This window comes from Chelonus insularis, unplaced genomic scaffold, assembly GCF_013357705.1.
Source record: "Chelonus insularis isolate UGA/USDA-ARS -01 unplaced genomic scaffold, ASM1335770v1 contig_399_pilon, whole genome shotgun sequence".
Lineage (NCBI taxonomy): Eukaryota > Metazoa > Arthropoda > Insecta > Hymenoptera > Braconidae > Chelonus > Chelonus insularis.
The window spans coordinates 1,944,519-1,964,812 of NW_023276554.1; the positions used below are offsets into that span (position 1 = coordinate 1,944,519).

Genomic DNA, 20,294 nt, shown 5'->3' on the forward strand with positions numbered 1-20,294 from the left:
ATTTAATCTAATAATTTTAATATTAAATTTATTAAATTTTTCAACAAAATTATTTTTTAAATTTTGGTACAATTTTTTACATTCAGTTATTCTTAAATCGATGTAATATTTATACAAATTATTTTTTTTTACATTGAAAAATAATTTTAATTAATTAAATAATTTTGAAACTATTTTCTGTAATTTTGAGTAGTCGATTTAAATCTAGAAATTAATATTGCCGACACATAGTATACTTACTATCGTTAAGTTATCGACACATGATAGTAACTTACCGATAAATTATCATAGTTTTCAACGACGCCATCTTTGCTAGTAAAATGTAAATTTCCTAGAAAAATGATTCAGAAAGGACAACAGCATTCATTTTCGTAAAAAACATGGAATCTAATAGAACAAGATCTATTATTTAATACAATTCTTTCTCTTGTAAAGTCAATGCTCAATAAGTTTTTTATAATACCAAAGATAAGACTTGTTTTTTTTCCGTTATTGAAGTACCAGTTGTCCTATATCCAGAGAATACAGACTGATATTTTATCTAACTTTTTTATTTACAAAACATTTTACCACTCAACAGAAAGTATATCACATAATTCTTGATTGTGTGGGATTTATTTTAGAGGCCACGGTAAATACGCAATAAGTACAAGTAGTGCGAACAAGTAATTGTAATAATTAGAGAGGTTAAATGCACTAAGAAAATGTGCAGTGTGTATGCAGTTGGCAAAAGTGCGCCGTGAAACGAACGTTTTGTATGGTGGTGGAATGATGCATCAGCCATTCACAGCCTTGGAAATTGCGGGTTTCCGAAATCAGCTGATTTCAATCAATGGGGATACAGTGTTTAGTTCGCACGAGCGTCGTACAGGACAAAAACATTAAACAGCTGGAACACCGTTACGCTATTTGAGTCGTCAGTAGTCGTGATATGTTTCATTTCATCATTGTCTTAAAAAGAAAGACACGTGTCGGAGCTATGAAATTTGTGCGATCAAATAGTTTCATATTTATTGTGCGTGCATAACGAAGGAAAATACAAAAACGCATGACGATCAAGAATCGTGAAATTCAAAGTCAAAACGTCCTCCCATGTTCGAAGAGAGATAATATTTTTTTATTGCAGACGAGAAAAAGCCAAGACTAAAGAATGTCTTGGCTACGTATTCTGTCGTCTGAAAGTATAAAAAAGAGAGCTTGCATATATTTGCTGCAACGTTATCTTGGACAATATTTGGAAGAAAAACTTACACTCGATCAACTTACTGTTGACCTTTACAATGGAACTGGTCGTGTCACAAATGTTAGCCTTGACGTCCAGGTAAAAAATTTTCCTTTGTTTACCACATGCCTATATGCAATATTGCTTTTATCTCGATAAAAAATACATACTGAATCCATGCACATAATTTTGCCTCGCAAACAATCGAGTATAGTAAATGACGCTTGATAATAAGCAAAAAGTTAATAGTTTACATTTTTTTTATTGGCTTTTAAGACTCTCATTAAGATTGAACTTGAGAGAACAAATGGCGTTTAATCTATTTACATACATAATGTTACATTAATAGATCTCAGTTTATCTGTTGACACAGTATAACAATTAAGATATTTTTAATAAAATGGTTATTAAGTTTTTAATAATAAAATAACTCATACAAAATATTTATTTGTACATTGTTTATTTATACAAATTTAAATTGCAAATAATTCAGCATATTTACTTATTCTTGACATTGATTAAGAAGAAAATGATGGTTTCGTTGAATTATTTATAAATATAATTTTCATTGCAAATAATCAAGTCTATTTATGCTTTTCTAGTATTACTAAAGCAAATGATAAATTATTAAAATAATAATTGTTTCAGGCTCTTAACGAAATGGGTGAGCAGCAACACTTACCATTGGAATTTGTTGATGGATTCATATCAGAAATATCTGTCAGCATACCCTGGTCAGCTTTATTCAGTGAAGCCAGTTATGTTGAGGTCAAAGGTCTCAAGCTCACTGTCCAACCACGACAAAGAACAGAAACACCTGTGTCTATGTTTGAATCAATGTGGAGTTCTATGACATCGAGCATGCAACTTGCTCAAGAATGTTTGCAACAGGATGCAAATAATGCAGGAAATTCACAACCTCTCGAGGGTGTTGAGCTTTTCGCACAGACCATAGATTCGATACTATGTCGTGTGAGAGTTCGATTTTTAGATACAGTAATTCGATTGGAACATGTACCACTTGATTCGGCAACAGGAGTTGCCATTGAAATGTGCATAAAAAATTTAGAATACTCCGATGAAGCTGGCTCAGATCCTAGTAATGTCAATTTAGATGCTAATCAACCAACAAAGGGTTACGTTGTTTCAGCATTCACTACAAAGCGATTTTACTTGGAAGGTGTGACTTTTCATACTGATGAGTTTCCTTCCAGAGCTCGTACCTTTTCTAGGAGTGTTATGACAACAAGTAGAGGTTCAACGCCTGATTCTAAGGTAATTCAAATGAATTATTTATCTTATTCCATGACATATGTCATCACATTGTTTCTTTAGCATTCATTATATACTTTTGTGTATTATATTTGAATATTTAAATTATTTGTAAATAGATATAACATTTTTTATTTAATATTTAACACTCGTAATATTTATATTATTTTTATAAATCATATTCAACATTACTATCAATGATATTTTGGTTTAATTATTATGTAATAAAATTCTCAATTATTTATTAAATTTTTATTTTAGAACTCTGATGGTCAATTCTCATCCGCACAAATATCTCCATCACAAAATATGCCCACACCACCAGAGAGAAATTTTATCAACACATTAAGTCAATCGAATCCAATATTATGTGCTAAACTAACAGGACGTCAAGAGATACGATTAAAACTTAAGCAAGGTGAAGGTGTTTTAGGACCAAAAGTAGAACTTGAAGTAACTTTTGGATCATTTATATCTTTCTTGAGTCCTAGGCAAGTTCATGTTTTGATAGAACTTGGACATGGTTTAGCTTCTCCTGATCTTGAAGATATCAGCAATGTCGCACCAAGAACTTGTGCAGAAAAACCGATGGGTAGTAGTGATTTTAGTAAAGTTGAAAGAGAATTAATGCATCAACTTCATTCGGTTCATAGTTTTCGGACGACTGATCTAAGACATACTCAAGGGTGGTCAACGGCTTCCATTGATGAATCTGATAATGAAGAAGAGTTTCTATCGATGAAGTTACCGGGTATGTCTGATTCAATGACTACCAATAATTTAAGCATGGATGGAAGTATTTCTGCTAGTAGTATCAGTTCAAGGAGCTCTATAAGTAACATTACAAAACCACATAAACGTAGATTAAGTGCAGATACTGATCCAACTGCAGAAACATCTCAGTTTCATGTGAGAGTATCATCGATTGCAGTTATTTTATTGCATGAAGACATTCTAACAACTGGCATTGAGAGTCGTGGTCTTACTTGTGCTAGTACAGAACAAATGAAAAGTGCAGCTGAAGAGTTCTTCGATAAACTTGGAATTTTTGCAGCTGATGGCTATGGTAATAAAAATTTTGATAAAGCTTCAAAAACTTTTCTTGAAGCTTGTCATCTAAGCCATATTAGATTACTTGCCGCACCCTTAATCATTGAAGGTAGCGAAAAAACGACCCCTCAAGCATCTGCAACTACAGGAAGTTTAACTTTAGCAAGTTTAGAAGTTGTCGAATGCTTAATAGATACTAGCAATGCTACAGAAAAACCAAAAATTGAAAATGTGGAGTTACTTTCTTTTATAAAATCTAATAATGATAGTAGTGGATTCTCTAATTTGACAGATTTTCGAATGAAATTTAAATATACAGTAAAAGCAGTTCGTCAAGCTCAAACCACAAGATTTGTTCTTCCACGCACAGAAATTGATATCCAACTGGAGCCCTGCAACAGTGAAATAGATATCACAATTATTGATCGAATATCGTCGGTGCTAAACCCTCAACCAATTTGTACCTGTAATCCAACTACAGCTGCTAGAGATACTTGGAATCAACAGACAATGTTTTATCAAGCAGTAGAGAATCCTATTTTATCAGATTTTCGTATAGATGTGAAAATTTCTTCATCAAAAATGATCTTAAAGGTTAGATTTCCTGTTCCTGATCTGAGACCATTACATGACATGAGTCGAGCACCATGGTGGATGCGATCTGTTAGGCCAGATTACATGACATTGACTCTAAATGACGCACAAATTCATACATCAATAGATAGTCGTACCCATCATATCGTGAGGCATGAAATTCAATGTCGAAAATTGCTGCTGACATACACAGAAGTTGATTCTGACATTCCAATTGAAATTGGAAGAAGTCGAGTAGATGAAAAACCTGATAGCTCTCTAGCGCAAGAAAGTGAATGCTTTGGTTGGCCCAGAATATTTCTCACAATTTATCCCCAACACTTGGGAGGTCCTTTGGAAGATAGTTCAGAAGAAGAACCTAGTTCTAGTCTAGATGAGTCGTTGGGACAACCACTACGTCATCAACCTTCACCTTTCAGCTCAAAAAGAGTTATTCATGAATCAGATACCCCTCACAGCGAGTCTCAAAGTTACAATAATAAAGAGGATCATGAGCCTAGAGAAGGAGAAGAGCTAGTGATTCCTGGAAATAGACAAGAGATGCTTGAGTTTATAGAAGAAGGTACTCGGGGATCTAGATTTCAAATTGATATCAGTTTACCTTGTCTTTCTGTTCAGATACCATCTAAGCATCTTTATGAACAGTTATATAATCGAATAAATACTGATTTATTCTTATGGGAACCTTCGGCGCCGAAACCAAGATATACAGCCACAGAGAGTCATGTGGGACTTGATTTAGCATCAACATTACTTCAAGAATCAGCTTATCCTAAGTTTAGTATGTGTAAAAGCGGAATTCAGTATGATTCAGATTCCGAGTCTGATGATGATGGTGTATTTCACTCGACAGCTGGCAAGAGTTTTCATCAAGCTAATAAAGTATCTAAAAGTGGACAAAGTAATATGTCATTGACTCTGAACATCAGTCAAGGTCTTTTAACGATGTATACGCCTGTGCGTGATGGTTTATCTAACGTCATACCTGGCCAACAAGGTGAGCTTATTCTGCGTATTGAAGATGGAACGATATTCTGCGTTAATTCTTACAAAGGTAACGTCAACTTGGGATACGTATGTACAATGGTAAAAAGTATTTCGCTGAATCATTGTGGTTTGACGACCACTCCTTCAACGACACCACCACTGCGGTCTATAAACAGCGTTATACCTCGACACTGTCAGCCCGCGATTTATCGCAGTGAGAATGGTGTTCAAGAGACCCCAGGGTCTGCGGAGAAAGACATGCTGACAGTGGCTGTAAGAATACAAGCCGCACATCAAACCCATCATATTAAAACCTTTAGAGTTGCGGTAGGAATTAGAAATGCTACATTAAGACACAGAATGTGTTCTTCTCAAACATCGTGGTTCAATCAATTCACTGATTGTCTAGATGTTATTGATCATCCTGTCGCTGGATATTCTCCACCAGGTGTTCTAACAGAATTACATCTACACCTTTGGAATTGTGCTGTAGATTACCGACCACTTTATCTGCCCTTGAGATCGATGGTTACTCTTGGAAGTTTCAGTGTATCTAGTAATATTGCTGCTAAAACTAACACATCTACTTTACGTTTTATTGCTGAAGACATTGCTCTCTTTTTATCAGAAAAGCTTGGAAATCACGTAGATCTTAAAAGAGACTATGTGGGAGTGATGGACTTGGGTTTGTTTGAATTATCATTAAGATTAAATGAGAAAATGTGTGGTGGTGCTCCTAGAGTTGATTTAAGAGCAAGCAATAATGTTTTGCACGTGAGAACTTGCGCAGACTCTGGACGTGCTTTAATGCAATTGTTGACATACTTTGCTAGCGATGGAGATTTAACTCCAAACACAGGGAGCACCGAAAGTATCGCTGTACCAAGTTCTGGAGATGAAGAAAGTTTATTGGGAGATGAATGCATTAATACATTAAGTAAAAGTCAAGAAGAACGTGTTAATAGTTTAATGGAAGAAGCAATGGAAGATACAGTCAGAGGAAGCAAAACGAGTTTGAATAAAAAATCTCCGGAAGATAAAGCTCAAGTTGAAGTATTTTTCTTCCCTGATGAACCACATCCTTCAAATCAAGTGCCAGAAATGAGTAATAATGCTTGTACGGTAACTACAAGAGCAACTGAATCTGATGATACAGATGAAGATTTTTGTATTCTCGGTGAAGAAGCTGGAGCTGGAATAATGCCACGACATGGCATTCCAGAAATTCGTTGGCTCAGTCAGGAGTATATACGGGTTGTAGATAATCATTTTTCAGTGCCATTAGGAAAGACAGATCTTTTAAAAGCTCCAAAACACTTTCCTGCTGCAATATTAAGGTACACTTTATGTGAGATGACATTAGTTTGGCATATGTACGGAGGAACAGACTTTGGAAAGCCTCAGATGTCAAATAAAAGACATGTTACCATCGATGATAATACACAACGTTTTGATAGTCTCGGAAGACGTAATAAAACAACAGTAGTTGGATTTAGCAAAATTAATCCCAACGAAGTACGATTTGGAAGTGTTCCAAACTCACCAGGTGGTAAAGCAAAAGCATCGTCCAAGGAATGGTACACATTAGGTGGTCCAGGTCGACAACATGATGTTCTTATGGAGCTTCAATTAAATAAAGTACGATTCCAACATGAAACATACCCGGAAAATACTCCAGAAGCTTCGAGACAAGTTCTACTGGTCAGTGAAATTGAGATAAGAGATCGATTAGCCTCGTCGCATATCAACAAATTTTTATATCAATATAGCAGCGAAGCACAACCCCGCCAAACACACGCGAACATGTTTGCCATGAAAGCAGTTCATGTAAGACCGGATCCAAAGCTAAATACCCAAGAATGCTGTTTGAAATTAAGTCTCTTGCCATTAAGACTTAATATTGATCAAGACAGTTTACTTTTTTTAATTGATTTTTTCACGGAATTAACTGGAAATATGAAAACGAGTCAAGATAATATTAATGGGCCTAGTACACAATCATCACCTGGTTCTAAACAGAGTACGCCTACACATCATCCTCCTGTAATGAGTGTCAATGATACAACGTCCGAAGTTTCGAGACCTGAAAGTCCCTCTAAAGCTCTTGAGAATAATAATTTGGATCAAAATTTAATGATTTTATTAGAAGATGAATTGACAATTAAAGAAAATAAAACAAAAATTAGACGAAGCAGCGGACCTTCTGACGATAGTCAGCCAATTTATTTCCGGTAAAGAAGTTTATTTTTCTTTTAGAGTATTAAGTTTATTTTCCAATATGATTTAAAATAATATTTATTCTTTTAGAAGTGTGATATTTGCGCCAGAGGTACTTGTGAGACTAGACTACCATGGAAAAAGAGTAGATCTCACACACGGTCCAATGGCAGGTTTACTCATGGGCCTGGCACAACTTAACTGTTCTGAATTAAGACTGAAACGGCTGACACATCGTCATGGACTTCTCGGCTTCGATAAACTTATGGCTTACATGTTGGCAGAATGGATACAAGATATTAAAAAGAATCAACTTCCTAGTCTTTTAGGTGGTGTTGGGCCTATGCATTCGTTAGTTCAACTTTGTAAGTATTTTTCATTATAATTTTAAATAGCTAAATATTATTGAAATTAAAATTAATTAATTTTTATCTCAGTAAATACAATTTAATAACAAAATTGTAGAGAGCAATAATTTTGCTAGATTTAATTGAATTTAAAGTGGTAGTTGCGTAAAAACTATTTCATTAATTAATTCTTTGTTCAGTCCAAGGCTTTCGCGACCTATTCTGGCTGCCAATTGAGCAGTATCAAAAAGACGGACGAATTGTACGAGGTCTCCAGCGTGGAGCGAATAGTTTTACGACTTCAACAGCAATGGCAGCTCTTGAATTAACGTCTAGATTGGTCCATGTGATTCAAAGTACTGCCGAAACGGCCTATGACATGGTTAGCCCGGGTCCTAGTGTACGACGAAAATCGAAAGGTCAAAAAGGACGTCGTAAACGATATAGTCAGCCACTAGACATTCGCGAAGGAATGGCCAATGCTTATATGCTAGTCAAAGAGGTTTGTAATTATTTTCTAGATCTACTCAATTGAAGACAATAAAATTACTGATGAGAAAGATTCATTAAATGTAATAAATGAAATTCTTTTAATACAGGGTTTAGGAGAAACAGCGAATCAGCTGGTGCGTGTGGCAAGTGAAGAACATGAACAGAAAGGTGTAAGTGGAGCAGTTGGTGGTGTCTTGAGACAAATACCACCAACAGTAGTAAAACCGATTATACTTGCTACTGAAGCAACGAATAATGTACTTGGTGGAATGAGATCTCAGTTGGTGCCAGATGCAAGACGTGAAGCCGCTCAAAAGTGGAGGCAGGATCCTCGTGATGTTAATTAATAGACTCACGTAATGACAAATGGTATATAATGATAATGATGATATAAAAATAATTAAAATACTTTGAATACTGATATTTTCGGTAATAAGTCAGTATGAATATAATTTCTATATTTTTATCAATCGCGCAAACCTATGATAACTCTTCAACAATTTTTTATTTTAACTTTAATCATTGGAATTAAATTTTCATTACATTTTTGCATGCTCAATGATAATGCAATTTAATTCCTACAATAAAATTATCATGTTCGATTGTATGAATCTACAAAAATTTATGTGTAGATAAATTAAAAAGGTAATTAAAACTATGATATAGACACATGAGAAAAATTTTAATGAAAGTAAATAATGTGTCAAAACAAGATGTTTTTAATGGTGCAGATAATGAGAGATGTTGAATGTCTTATAGAGCCACAATTACTGATTCAGTAATGATTTATGCAATATAATTAATAAAATTAGATTTAATATATTTATATAGTTTAAAGAGACAATGACGATATGTATGTGTATACTATATACAAGGTAAGACTCATCGCTCGTATGTAATTTTAATCTAACGATGTTTTTTACCAATTATATATAAATATAACTAAGATTTTTTATTAATAAAATATGAAACGTTATCACAAAAATCAGTTCGAACTTTGAACTCGATTTATCTCAATATTATAAAAATTATTACAAAATAAATACGTAATAGATTTATATTTGTAATAGTTAAGTCAATATTAAAATTATTATTAATAAATATAAATATATTAATTATTATATTTTTAATTTTAAATTTAAAAATGTTTTCATATGTCGATAATGATGATTTTAGTTGAATTTGTTATCATCACAAGACATTACCGACGTAGACTTTATTTGTTGGTATTACTTTCAGCCACCAGGTGGTACTACTTGTTGGAGTGACGCCATGGCGACCGAGGCTTGTTTATACGTCTGTAGAATCGGATTAAATACAATTTACCACCCCAAATCGAAGTAAATGTAAAGCTATCATTGACAAGGGAGTGACTGAGCATCAATACTCTGTAATTGAATCAAAGCCACGTGGGATGTGGACAAAAAACTCGTGAACAATGGAACTCATTGACGAACAACTTGTAGGGAACGAGGGGAGTTTCGTATACGATCGATTCGCATCGAACGAACACCAGGAGCAGGTGTTTGATGATGCTCAAAAAACAGACAAAACCTGCAAGCATTTAAATGTCACTAAAGAGCAATTAAAGCAAATAAAAAAGGATTTAGGCTTAATTCGATTGTCTTGGCCAAATGTTCAGCTGGATGATCTTTTTTTGGTACAATTGCCAGAGAGTTACCGTACTAATACAGAGAAAGAAAAACTTTTGCTTTGGTATGCTGAAAACTTCCGGAAACAATATCATACCATTTTCCCAGATCGTAAACCTTTGGTGCTGGCTTGTAACAATGAATGCGGAGTTCAGGTAAACAAAATATCAATTTTTGCTTTTTTCATTCAAAATTATCAGCTTTTATATCTCTAAATGATTGCTTATTAATTAATGGCGTTACTGAGAATAAGTTATTTCATTCAAAATGTGAAACATGGAAAGAAGTGGAAGTTGAACAATGAGTTCGTTTTTTTTTCTTGATAAAGCAAAAATAGTGTGAATATAAGATAAAGTCGTTATTTTTGAAGAATGAAATATAAATTTCTGATTATTCTTAAAGATAAAGGCAGTGTAAGTTGAATAAGGAAAAGAGGTTTTAAAACTTAAAATTAAATTAAGATTAAAAATTAATTGATAAATGAATAAGGAAAAAAAATAAAAATACTTGGGTTAAATTTCATAACTCGATGTATTCATTCGATAAATATTATTGGACTTTTACATCATACAAAGGCATTCATCAGTATAAAATTTTTAAAGAAACAAAAAAAAAACAAATTGTCCAAATGAATGAATAAATTTAAAATACAAAAAAAAAAAATAAACATGAGTTATTAATCCAATTTGTGGATTTTTTAAAAAATAAGTCATTAAAGGAATGTACTTTGCAATGTTTTTTTCATCTCTTTTGTTTAATAATGTATTTATATAATAATTTTGCTCATAACTCACGTAAATTATTAACTTGAATTTCAGGAATCTTTATAGCACACTCGACCTTTTCTAATTTCTAAATAATAAAAATAAACATCACTATACATTTATTTTCATACATGCCTTTTAATAATTACTACAAATCGCACAAAATTGCGTATATTTTTTTTTTACTTTTATTTATTTGATTCCTTTAATAATATTTTACGTCGATTGAATTTACTTCACTCGTCGAGTGTACAGTCGTGCCTTATTTACATTCGCCATAAATTCAGGCATCCATCGCTTTGGTTTTTATTATAATTATTATTATAATTATTTAATTGCAGCTCATTATCTAACTGATGTCTTATAATTATTATCAATGAATAGTCATCAAGCTTACGATGTACTGAAATTGTTATCATTAATGTACAGTTATTATGATTCATTTGATACTTTGTTGTAATCCTGACATTTGGAAAAGATGATACAGAAAAATTTTTCTTCATGTATTCCATCGTAGACTTGATAACGTATTATCGAGCTGACTAAAAAAAAACTAGCGACAATTTTCTATCGACGTCGATACGTTTCTTCTTCATGATCATTTTAATCACTTTCTATATACTAGTATCTTTAAGCCACAGAACACGCTTACAATTGCTAAGGAATTATTTACATAATAAAGACTTAGTGCAACAATAATTTACAAGAATTCGCTGGAGAAGCGTAAGTCGACGTCGAGTGTGACATATTTTTTTTCAACACATCTTAATATAAACAACCATCAACATTCCAATAAATGTATATCTATATATAAGTTATATATATATATGTATATATATATATATTTAATTTTTTTATGCTATTAGAAATTCGTTTCAACGAGTATAAGACCAAGTACATTGCCTTATCCGGAGCTGCACACGTGGTTGGGCTGCGCTAGATTCGTCAGTGATCATCTAGTATATGAGTCGTTGAAAAGACCTCTGGCAATGGTAAGTGACTTGTCTATATGACTCTCAAAGTATGCTTTTTTTTTCTCTGTTGCATGTGTATCAATTATTGTATAAGTGAGCGTGTATATTTGTGTTGCATATCGTGTACTCTAAAGCCCAGTACCTTATACTTTAATCCAACGAGAAATCGAGATCACGATAATCAATATGATGACGCGATTCGCGACATGAATTAACTGCTATTGATATGAAGCTTTGGACCAGAAATATAATGTATAAATTGACAAATTTATTTAAGTTTAAGTTGATGATTCAACTTTTTTCATTAAACGAATGAGAATAAGATTTTGTCGAAAATTAATTCGCCATTTGAAAATAAAATATTAAATATTAATGTGATAATAATAATTATTAATATTAATAATATTTTTATTATATTTGAATAATTTTATTCTTTTCTATATCAAGTTCTTATTCTCTTTTTCTCCATGACGAAACTACAGACTAATGAACATTGGAATAACAATAAATTGGCTAAAAGTATTAATAATCATACGATTATGATAATAATAATAATTAAGAATAGTAATAAATTTGGTATAATCATTTTGTATATACAAGAGACAAGTAAATTATTATGAGGTCAAAAAGGAATCAATTTAATTTTTACCACAATTTGTCATGAAATAATGAATAATATAACATCTAATTGTGGTATTAATTAAATTGACTTTCAATCAGGAATATTAATGATATTAATGTAACGTAAATAGTGTGAAAAATGAATGAATAAATCCATGTGATGGATCCATCACATGGATTTATTCATTCATTCCTTACACTATCGTCGTAATAATGATATCTACTTTCTGCTTTGTTTTAAACTCGATGACTTCTTTCTACATGACTTCAGATTGTCCAGTAGATACTTGAATTGCATTATCTGTAGCCTCGTGACTACTGGCTCGGAGCATTTGTCGAGCCACTTTAAGAACAATTCTCCATGTTCGATGGCCTCCTCGGTGCTAATGACAGGTGCATCACTCTGGTTGTCAACGACGATTGTTTCATTGACATCATTTAGACTCCGTCTGACGTTCTCGTTGTTGTTGTTATTGCACAGAACGTTGTCAAGAAGTGCCCTGGCTTTACTTGGTGATTTTCTAGCGACTAGTGGAGTCGGAGTTGGCGACATAAGTGGAAAACTGCAATGCTTGTACCCACGCCAAAACCAGGAACCGTCTTGATGATTGCTAGGAGTAAATGGTGTTGATTGTTGACCAAGTATCTGTTGTTGCTGGGTAAGCCACATCCATAATTGTTCATCGACTTTGCGGCTGTGTGTTGCTGGATCCTTGTGCTTATTCTTTGACTCACGGATCATTTCATTGGTTTTTCTTGGTGATGCGGGCACAGGGGTAAGTGGTGCCTCTGCTGCTGGTGGAAGACTTTTCCTTGTGCATGATTTAGCAACTGAATCCATTTGTGTTGGTGCAATAGCAGATAAGCTATGTCTTTTAGTATTGTTCCTGGTATATTGGAGACCATTTTCAACAAGACCAACAGTGCTACTGTGTGGTACACTAGTTGATAAATTAAGTAGACTTTTAGCTAGTGTATTAGAAGCAGCTCCAAAGTGCAAACCCAACTGCTGTAATAGAAGTGAGCTATTCTCCGGTCTCATGCCAGCCATACTGGTCATCAGTCCAACGTAATCGATCTTAGACGCGTCACCGAGCCGACTGGCCTCGTTCTCCGAATTCTCGTTGGCGCAGAACGACGAGCCTGGTATAACCGTTTGATGATCGATCTTCGCTCTCTTCGCAGCTGGACCCTCGTCCTCGCTTGAGTGATTTGCCCCTCCTGCAGTCATGGCAAGATTCGTGCCTGATGATGACGCAGGCGAATGTGCTTCACTATCTGGCGTTGATGAATTCCGCGCCATACCTCGAATTTTGTGTTCAGATTTACACCAACCGCGTAACGTTGACTCTGGTACTCCAATATCGCGTGCTACTGATGCTTTGCTCTCACCCTCATGAACGCGTTGAATCGCCTCCATCTTCTCAGATGCTGATAGGGCACGTAAAGGCCGTTTGCCCGGCCGCGCTGATTCACCTCTCATGTTTGTATAAAGATGATGACTGTTGACAAACGGAGGATCTTCAATACCGTCCTCCGAAGAATCGTCACACTCTCGTCGATCTATTTTGACCGTTGTCAAGTTCCTTTTGGCAGACACTAGTCAACCTTACGTTTAAAACGATTAAGGAAAATGAAGCTGCAGTTTATTATCCAAGTGACTCGCGTGAGTCAGAAGTCATTACCAAAAGGAAAGTTAATCCTAGTAGCAAGCGTGGGGCGTCTTAACGACTAGGTCGATGATAAATAATTCCTTGTGTAGTAACGTACTTATGTTAGATGTGCGGGGGTGAAGGTAGGTACTTGCACGTTGAGGAATAGCACATGCGCCCACAGTAATAAAGAGTTTTTTATGAATGAAACAACTCCCACCACAATCGTTTGTGCGATAGAGAGAGAGAGAGAGAGAGAGGAAAGTCTCCCGTAAAACGGCACTCCCGGTTCCTCTTCCGCGTCGCGTCCCCGCAAAACAGCCAATCCAATGTACGCGCGGGAAACAATATTATTACTGCACCACGAGGTCCAACAGTGCGTTGATACCACCAATATACACTACAGAAATGACCGTTAGTTATTGTTTGCCTTGGCTTAATATGCCGGCTGGTTATTCACTAGTCTTTCAAGTTCGCTATAATGGAGCGACACAAAAAACAATCTAAAATTGTCAAGGTGAACAGCACACAACACACTCGAAAGTAATTGAAAAAAAAAAGAAAATAATAATTCTTTCTTTTCCTCTCTTAAAACAATGATAAACGTGTCTGTAATATTTTTTTTTCACATTCACTGCAGCAAATTAAGAGAGTCTAAACGTATCGTGTCTCACTACTACACACACCACCACCCGATAAGATTGTCGTTTCTTCCTATATGACCCGCGTGTTCTATTTCTCTTATATATACACACGAGTCTTTTTCTCTTTATTTCACTTAGTGTCTGTGTGCTCGTCTTGTTCAATCTTTGGCACCGGAATCACTCACTGAGCTTACGGCGTGGAATGCGTCGCGAAATTCCTCTTCACTGTGCAAGTAGTGTGTTGCCGACGGTCAACTACTAATGTAGAAGACAGGCCACTAACAAGTCAAAGAGACTCACTCACTCACTCACTTGTATATCACAGAGACAAGAGATTGGGATCGTCGCACCGTAGGCGTACTAATATTCAACTCAGGTCAATCTTCACCTCTCGGTGGTTCGACCTAGACTGACTGAATTGCTGGACGAATGCACGTTTATTATACATGAAGTCCCCTTCGGGTATATCGGCAATAGCCACTGCCACCTCTCTTCTCTTTTCGTCCCTTTTCTCCCTCCTCTCCGTTTTGCCGTCGCTGTCGTTGGCACTTGCTTTCTCCGCCCTTCGATTATCGCCGATTGGCCCGATCGATGTTGTCTCTCTCGTTCTCACACCGACACTCCTTCAATCTTGCTCTTTCTACTTTATCTGTGTCCCTTACGCTCTTCTGGTGTGCTTGTGTGTGCGCGATACGAGGGCAAAGACTGAACACACGTTCACGCCGTTCAACGATGCTCTCGCGACGAATCGCGACGCTCAACTGTGCCGGTGGACGCCGACTTTCCGCGGACTCGCGACGCCGTTGCCTCCTCTCTCTCCTCTCACTCTGTCCGTTGTCGTCGCCGACGTCCTCCCTCACCCCTCTCCCAACCACACTGGCCTTCCTCTTTGCCCGGCTCTTCCCCGCATCCCACTTTGTCCCCTTCAAGCAACACTCTCTCTCTCTCTCTCTCTCTAACCCTCGTTACCCACCGACCTCTCTCTTCCCCCCTCACAGTTGCCGTCTCTATTCCCGAACCCGCGGACTTTCCGACCCAACAGGCCGCGCCAAACCCCAACGATCGGTCGCGCCCGGTTATATTTCCTGGAACGCATAGCCTGAAAAATTTACTCGAGCCATTTTATGCGTCCGGTGATGACGATGATGATGATGATGCTTGTCTTTTACTTCTCCTTTTTCCTCCTGCTTTTTTATCATTATTATTATTATTATACTTTTATTTTGTTTTTCTCAGACACGTGCTCTTCACACAATTATCGTTATTACCCTTTCGATTGTCTTCTAATTGATTGTTTGGACTAATCTTCTACTTTTAACAGCGATAGAGACATGAAATTTCCCAATGTTCATTTTTAGAGTATGATTTTTTAACTTGAGTTTTAATTTTCTTTATATTATTTTCCATGAGCAACATGTGTGCTTTTATATATTCCTCTTTATGACTCACAAAAAGTTGGAATTTATTATTATCGAAAAACTGAACGGGAATTTTATTTAATAACCTACTTTTCATTCATTCGCGAAAACGGATATGAGATATGGCTTTAATTCAATTAAATTTTAGTCTAAGATTTATTCAGTTAGTAATGAATGAATTGTCTAAAATTAACTTATGTTTATTTTTATAAAAAACAACAAAAAAAACATATCCACTTTAAAAGAAAAGATTCTTTAAATGACTCGTTTTTATCTACTCTATCATTTAGCCTTTATTTATATTTAACTAAAAAATTTTTCGTTCATTAAGTAATTAAGTCACGCTACTAGATACTTTCTTTACATTATGTTTTCATTGAAAAATAACCATTCAAAACAAGAGAATACTTTTAAACTTTTATTCATAAACAAAAGACCCATTTTTTTTTATTAAAAATAAATTCCTTAAGGAATTCATTAATTTATTAATTTTATTATTTATTTATTATTATTAATTAATATAAGAATGTTTTAATATATCTATATTGATTGATACTTATTAATATAATTATTTATTGATTTATTAATTTATATTAAAAATTATAACAATTCAATATTTAATGCAATATATTCTGGTTAATAAAATAAATCAAAATGAAAGTGTCTAGTAATAACGAGCAACATTTAAACAAAACCAGGCAAACATGTAAATTTTTCACATGTGTATTAAGTCGAATATTACCATAAAAATAAAAATGAGTGAACATTTTTAACGGCTATTGTAAATCTGTTGCACCCACGTGCACATCGTAAACTCCCCATCTGTGTACTAGGTCTATATCGAATAGTCTATACAAGAGGCCGAGGGTGAGAGCGAATAAATGCCGCTTAAAAGTGACAAAGTTAACTTCCCCTTATGAAAGTAGAAAAAAGAAAAAAAATAAAACTCAATGTATGTATATATTTTGAAGAGTATTTAAAGTATTAACTTCACCTCAATATCTTAATCTTTTTCATTCACCGTAAAATAATAATTCGAATAGCATTATTCCAGTGAAATAAATCTCGTTAAATTACTGGAAAAATTGATAGAGAATAAATGAATGAAAATTGTAAGAGTATATATGTATATGTAGAGAGAGAGAGAGAGAGAGAAAGTGAAAGTAATGTAGTTAAAAGATGTATGTTTCTGTATATATAAAATATAATAGTGTGCAGGACGATTGAATGTATTCCTCGTGGGTATTCCAAGCGCAATGATCCATTCACTGTTTCCGTTATCTCATTCATATCTCTGCAAGCAGGACAGAGGATAAAGAGAGCTCGAGAGAGTGGAGGGAAGGAAAGAGAGACATAGAGACAAGTTGAGAGCAACTCGATATGAGAGAGGATGGGTTACTTCCGAACTCCTCTACCACATCTTTCTCCAACTTTACCCCTTTTTTTTTTCTCTCTTTTCTTCTCATCCCCTTTCTATACTTTAGCTTCCCTTCAAGCACTTTTTCTCGCTGCCTTCCAAGTTACTACTGGCGAGATTCCGAATCTTCTTCTTCTTCTTCTTCCATACTATTTTATACTTAAAGTCTCATTCTACTTCCTCTTTCTTCTTTCTATCTACTTCTTTCTCTCTGTTTTCTCTTAGTAATTCTCAAGATCAAGGTCCTCTCGTGAGTTTATAGGTTAAAGACCCAAGTGACTGAAGAAATGAAAAGTTTTGTTGAAATAAAATTACTCGAGTCTTTCAAACACTTGGTGGAACGTGGAAAAAAAAAATAATCGATGAAACTTTGGAGCTTTAGGGGACATGACAAGGACAGAGAAGTGAGAGGAGAATCGATCGACCGGTTAGGTCTTTTATACTACCACGGGGAAGAGTAAAGAGAAGCTCTCTCTCTCTCCCTTCTCTCTCTTTCTATCCCTCAACAAGCAATGTGCGACGTCCGGTGAGATTAATTTTCGCCCAGAGTTTCATCGCCGGAGAAACGATCGCTCCTGGACATTTCTCCTGTCCTTTCTAGCTTCAGTATCATGACTTACAATCGATTGCAATTTTCCTCTGTAAAATTACCGTCATTTTTCGTTCTCTTATCGATCAAAGTAAAATACTCAAAAGAATTCGTCACAATTATACTTTTTTAGTTGTCTAAAAAAATTTTGTTTCAAAATCTTTCTTTCTTTTTCACACATGATGATAATACTGCAGAGAGTAATATTATTATGTGCTTCAAGTACATACAACATCGGGGATAATACATTTGCACCTGCTTTACATCACGATAGATTTTTACGTGCAACTGCTCGGTACAGAATTCGGTTAACGTCACGTAAGCCGCTTACAAGTTACCCTATTTTCACTTCAAGTTATTTAGTATTTGTATGCCGTGTAATAATAATAATACTGCGGGGATCAATCAGTATAAATACAGAATAATGATAAGTCAATTTGTTTTATAATATCCTAGGGAATTTATGAGTATTTTTTATGACTTTACTTTCACTTAAGCATTTACATATGTGAATTATGTCTTTAAAAACTTTTTTAACATGTTGAGAGTTGCAACTTGATGTGATTAGTAATAATTTTTAGAAATTAACTACTCTAAATAGTCTAGAGTCCTTTTTTTTATTATTTTATTTTAAATTGTAATATTAAATGATATTAGTTGAAAAGTGAATTATATTTAATGGAAAAATATGTATTTTAATCTGAAAACATGCACGTGAATATTAATCTTTAAAAAGCCATCGAGGTCTGTTTATTATCACTTGAGACACGCTTTTGATAACGACTTACAATTGACGTTTACAAGGTGACTATTTATATTAAAATATATTTACTATCTAATATTTAGATTTATTTAAAATAATAATAAAAAATGATTCATTGTGAAGGATGATTAAATAAATTAAATATAATTGGTGGATACTTTAATTTTGAGTATGTATTTAGAATTTAAAAAAGGTCAGTGTTGAAGTTGGTGTATTTTATTTTGAAGAAAGGAAAGAATACATATGTCCACAGAGGTTTAATGTGAAGGTGCTTAACGTAATACATCACGTACATGTGCACATTTTTCTGAACGAAAAAGCATTGTTTTACTGCAATTAAATGTTTTATAAAAACAGAAAGTATTTTAATTCTTTAATTAGTTTATAATTATATTCACTTTATTAGCAGACAATTTTAATTTTTATCAATATGTTATTATTTTCCTTATTAAAAAGGTGATAAAAAAAAATTAATAAGGAAGTAAATAAATAATGATGATGATAAGAAATTCTATTCTTACTCACTCAATTTTTATAAGAAAAATATTTATATAAATATTTAAATAAAATCTTTAATATTTCATAAAATTATATTCCATTTCATTGGCTTTCATAGAAAACTTATTCTTTTTAATAATAAAATAATTTAATTGTTAATAAAAAAAAGTTTTAGACTATAATAATAACAATTTCGATAAGTAAACATTTAAAGATAATTTTTTATAGTTACTAATAAAATAAAATATAAAGTAGGATTTTTTGTTTTATTTTTCTTTTCTTTGAACATTTTTGTGTCCATAAAAAATCAAAGCACAAACTTTTAAATGTCCTTAAAATTTTTTTATACAGGTAGAACTCTTAAAAGAAGGTTTATAATGCAGTGCATACTTGTGTTTAGTACTGCAGGATGTGCAATATATTAAATAATCCATGTATTAGATCACATTCAATGCAAATGTGTGTATATGTGTGTGGATGTTTTATTTAAGAAAAAAAAAATTAATATACATTTAAACAAGTTTTTAATTCCGGCTGTCGCTTCCAATTTTCAACTACACTTGAATGAATATTTTTCATTCTCTTTGATGATCGAGAAAAATAGATAATCCATTAAATATAATAACAAGTATTATTTGTGTGATATAAATACAAATTAATCGAAGTAACAGTGTTATTAGTTTATTCATAAAAAATAATAAAATCCCGTTTGACAAGAGAAATCAATTGGGACAATCGTATTATATTTGAATGTATAAATAATGATTATAAGATTGTCTTTGATGTGGATAGACCACTAGAAAATATTGAGGGATTTTTTAAAAAGACCCTGAAGGGTAAAAAACAATTATGAAAATGAATGCGAATACAGTTCACCCTTATAGCTTACATATACACGTATTTGTATGTTATATTTTATATAGTGAAAAAAGGGAAAGAAGAGTTTGTGAAGCTTAAAATCGAATGCAAATCCTCAGTAACAATTTTCGGACGCAAACGATCGAATTACTCAGCAACACGTGACTAAAAGGCTGGTTAGAAATAAATGATTCTTTTGTGATGTGCATGGTGCAAGTATAAAAGATCACCAGTGATAAGCCGATGGGGTGGAGAAAGCGGGA

The 20,294-nt window shown here is 33.9% G+C and overlaps 3 protein-coding genes across 5 annotated transcripts; 2 read left to right on the plus strand and 1 right to left on the minus strand.

The window, feature by feature from the left end:
* Nucleotides 1–362: 362 nt before the first annotated feature.
* On the plus strand, nucleotides 363–9,538 carry Atg2 (Autophagy-related 2). 3 transcript variants are annotated; one of them, XM_035085456.1, is made up of 7 exons: nucleotides 363–1,321; nucleotides 1,871–2,497; nucleotides 2,756–7,356; nucleotides 7,433–7,707; nucleotides 7,890–8,191; nucleotides 8,289–8,550; nucleotides 9,428–9,538. In XM_035085456.1, the coding sequence occupies exons 1-6, from the start codon at nucleotides 1,151–1,153 to the stop codon at nucleotides 8,526–8,528; spliced, it is 6,216 nt and encodes a 2,071-aa protein (XP_034941347.1). In that variant the 5' UTR covers nucleotides 363–1,150; the 3' UTR covers nucleotides 8,529–8,550; nucleotides 9,428–9,538. The 3 variants fall into 3 exon arrangements, with proteins under 3 accessions (XP_034941347.1, XP_034941346.1, XP_034941345.1); XM_035085455.1 differs by having other exon boundaries at nucleotides 9,421–9,503; XM_035085454.1 differs by lacking the exon at nucleotides 9,428–9,538 and having other exon boundaries at nucleotides 8,289–9,166.
* Nucleotides 9,539–9,583: 45 nt separating this feature from the next.
* On the plus strand, nucleotides 9,584–11,610 carry LOC118068141 (dynein regulatory complex subunit 7-like). The gene is made up of 2 exons (XM_035085340.1): nucleotides 9,584–9,988; nucleotides 11,464–11,610. Exons 1-2 carry the CDS (start codon nucleotides 9,620–9,622, stop codon nucleotides 11,608–11,610), a joined length of 516 nt encoding a protein of 171 aa, XP_034941231.1. The 5' UTR covers nucleotides 9,584–9,619.
* Nucleotides 11,196–15,236, minus strand: LOC118068225 (protein distal antenna-like). Its single transcript, XM_035085459.1, has one exon. It carries the CDS (start codon nucleotides 13,673–13,675, stop codon nucleotides 12,413–12,415), a length of 1,263 nt encoding a protein of 420 aa, XP_034941350.1. The 5' UTR covers nucleotides 13,676–15,236; the 3' UTR covers nucleotides 11,196–12,412.
* Nucleotides 15,237–20,294: the final 5,058 nt, after the last annotated feature.

What these genes read in the sequence shown, in the direction of transcription:
- Atg2 (XM_035085456.1), top strand. Translation starts at nt 1,151, where the DNA reads ATGTCTTGGCTACGTATTCTGTCGTCTGAAAGTATAAAAAAGAGAGCT. An exon ending in AGTCAGCCAATTTATTTCCG is followed by an intron (nt 7,357 to 7,432) that starts GTAAAGAAGTTT and finishes TTATTCTTTTAG; the next exon opens with AAGTGTGATATTTGCGCCAG. An exon ending in GCATTCGTTAGTTCAACTTT is followed by an intron (nt 7,708 to 7,889) that starts GTAAGTATTTTT and finishes TTCTTTGTTCAG; the next exon opens with TCCAAGGCTTTCGCGACCTA.
- LOC118068141 (XM_035085340.1), top strand. Translation starts at nt 9,620, where the DNA reads ATGGAACTCATTGACGAACAACTTGTAGGGAACGAGGGGAGTTTCGTA. An exon ending in ACAATGAATGCGGAGTTCAG is followed by an intron (nt 9,989 to 11,463) that starts GTAAACAAAATA and finishes TTATGCTATTAG; the next exon opens with AAATTCGTTTCAACGAGTAT.
- LOC118068225 (XM_035085459.1), bottom strand. Translation starts at nt 13,675, where the DNA reads ATGAGAGGTGAATCAGCGCGGCCGGGCAAACGGCCTTTACGTGCCCTA.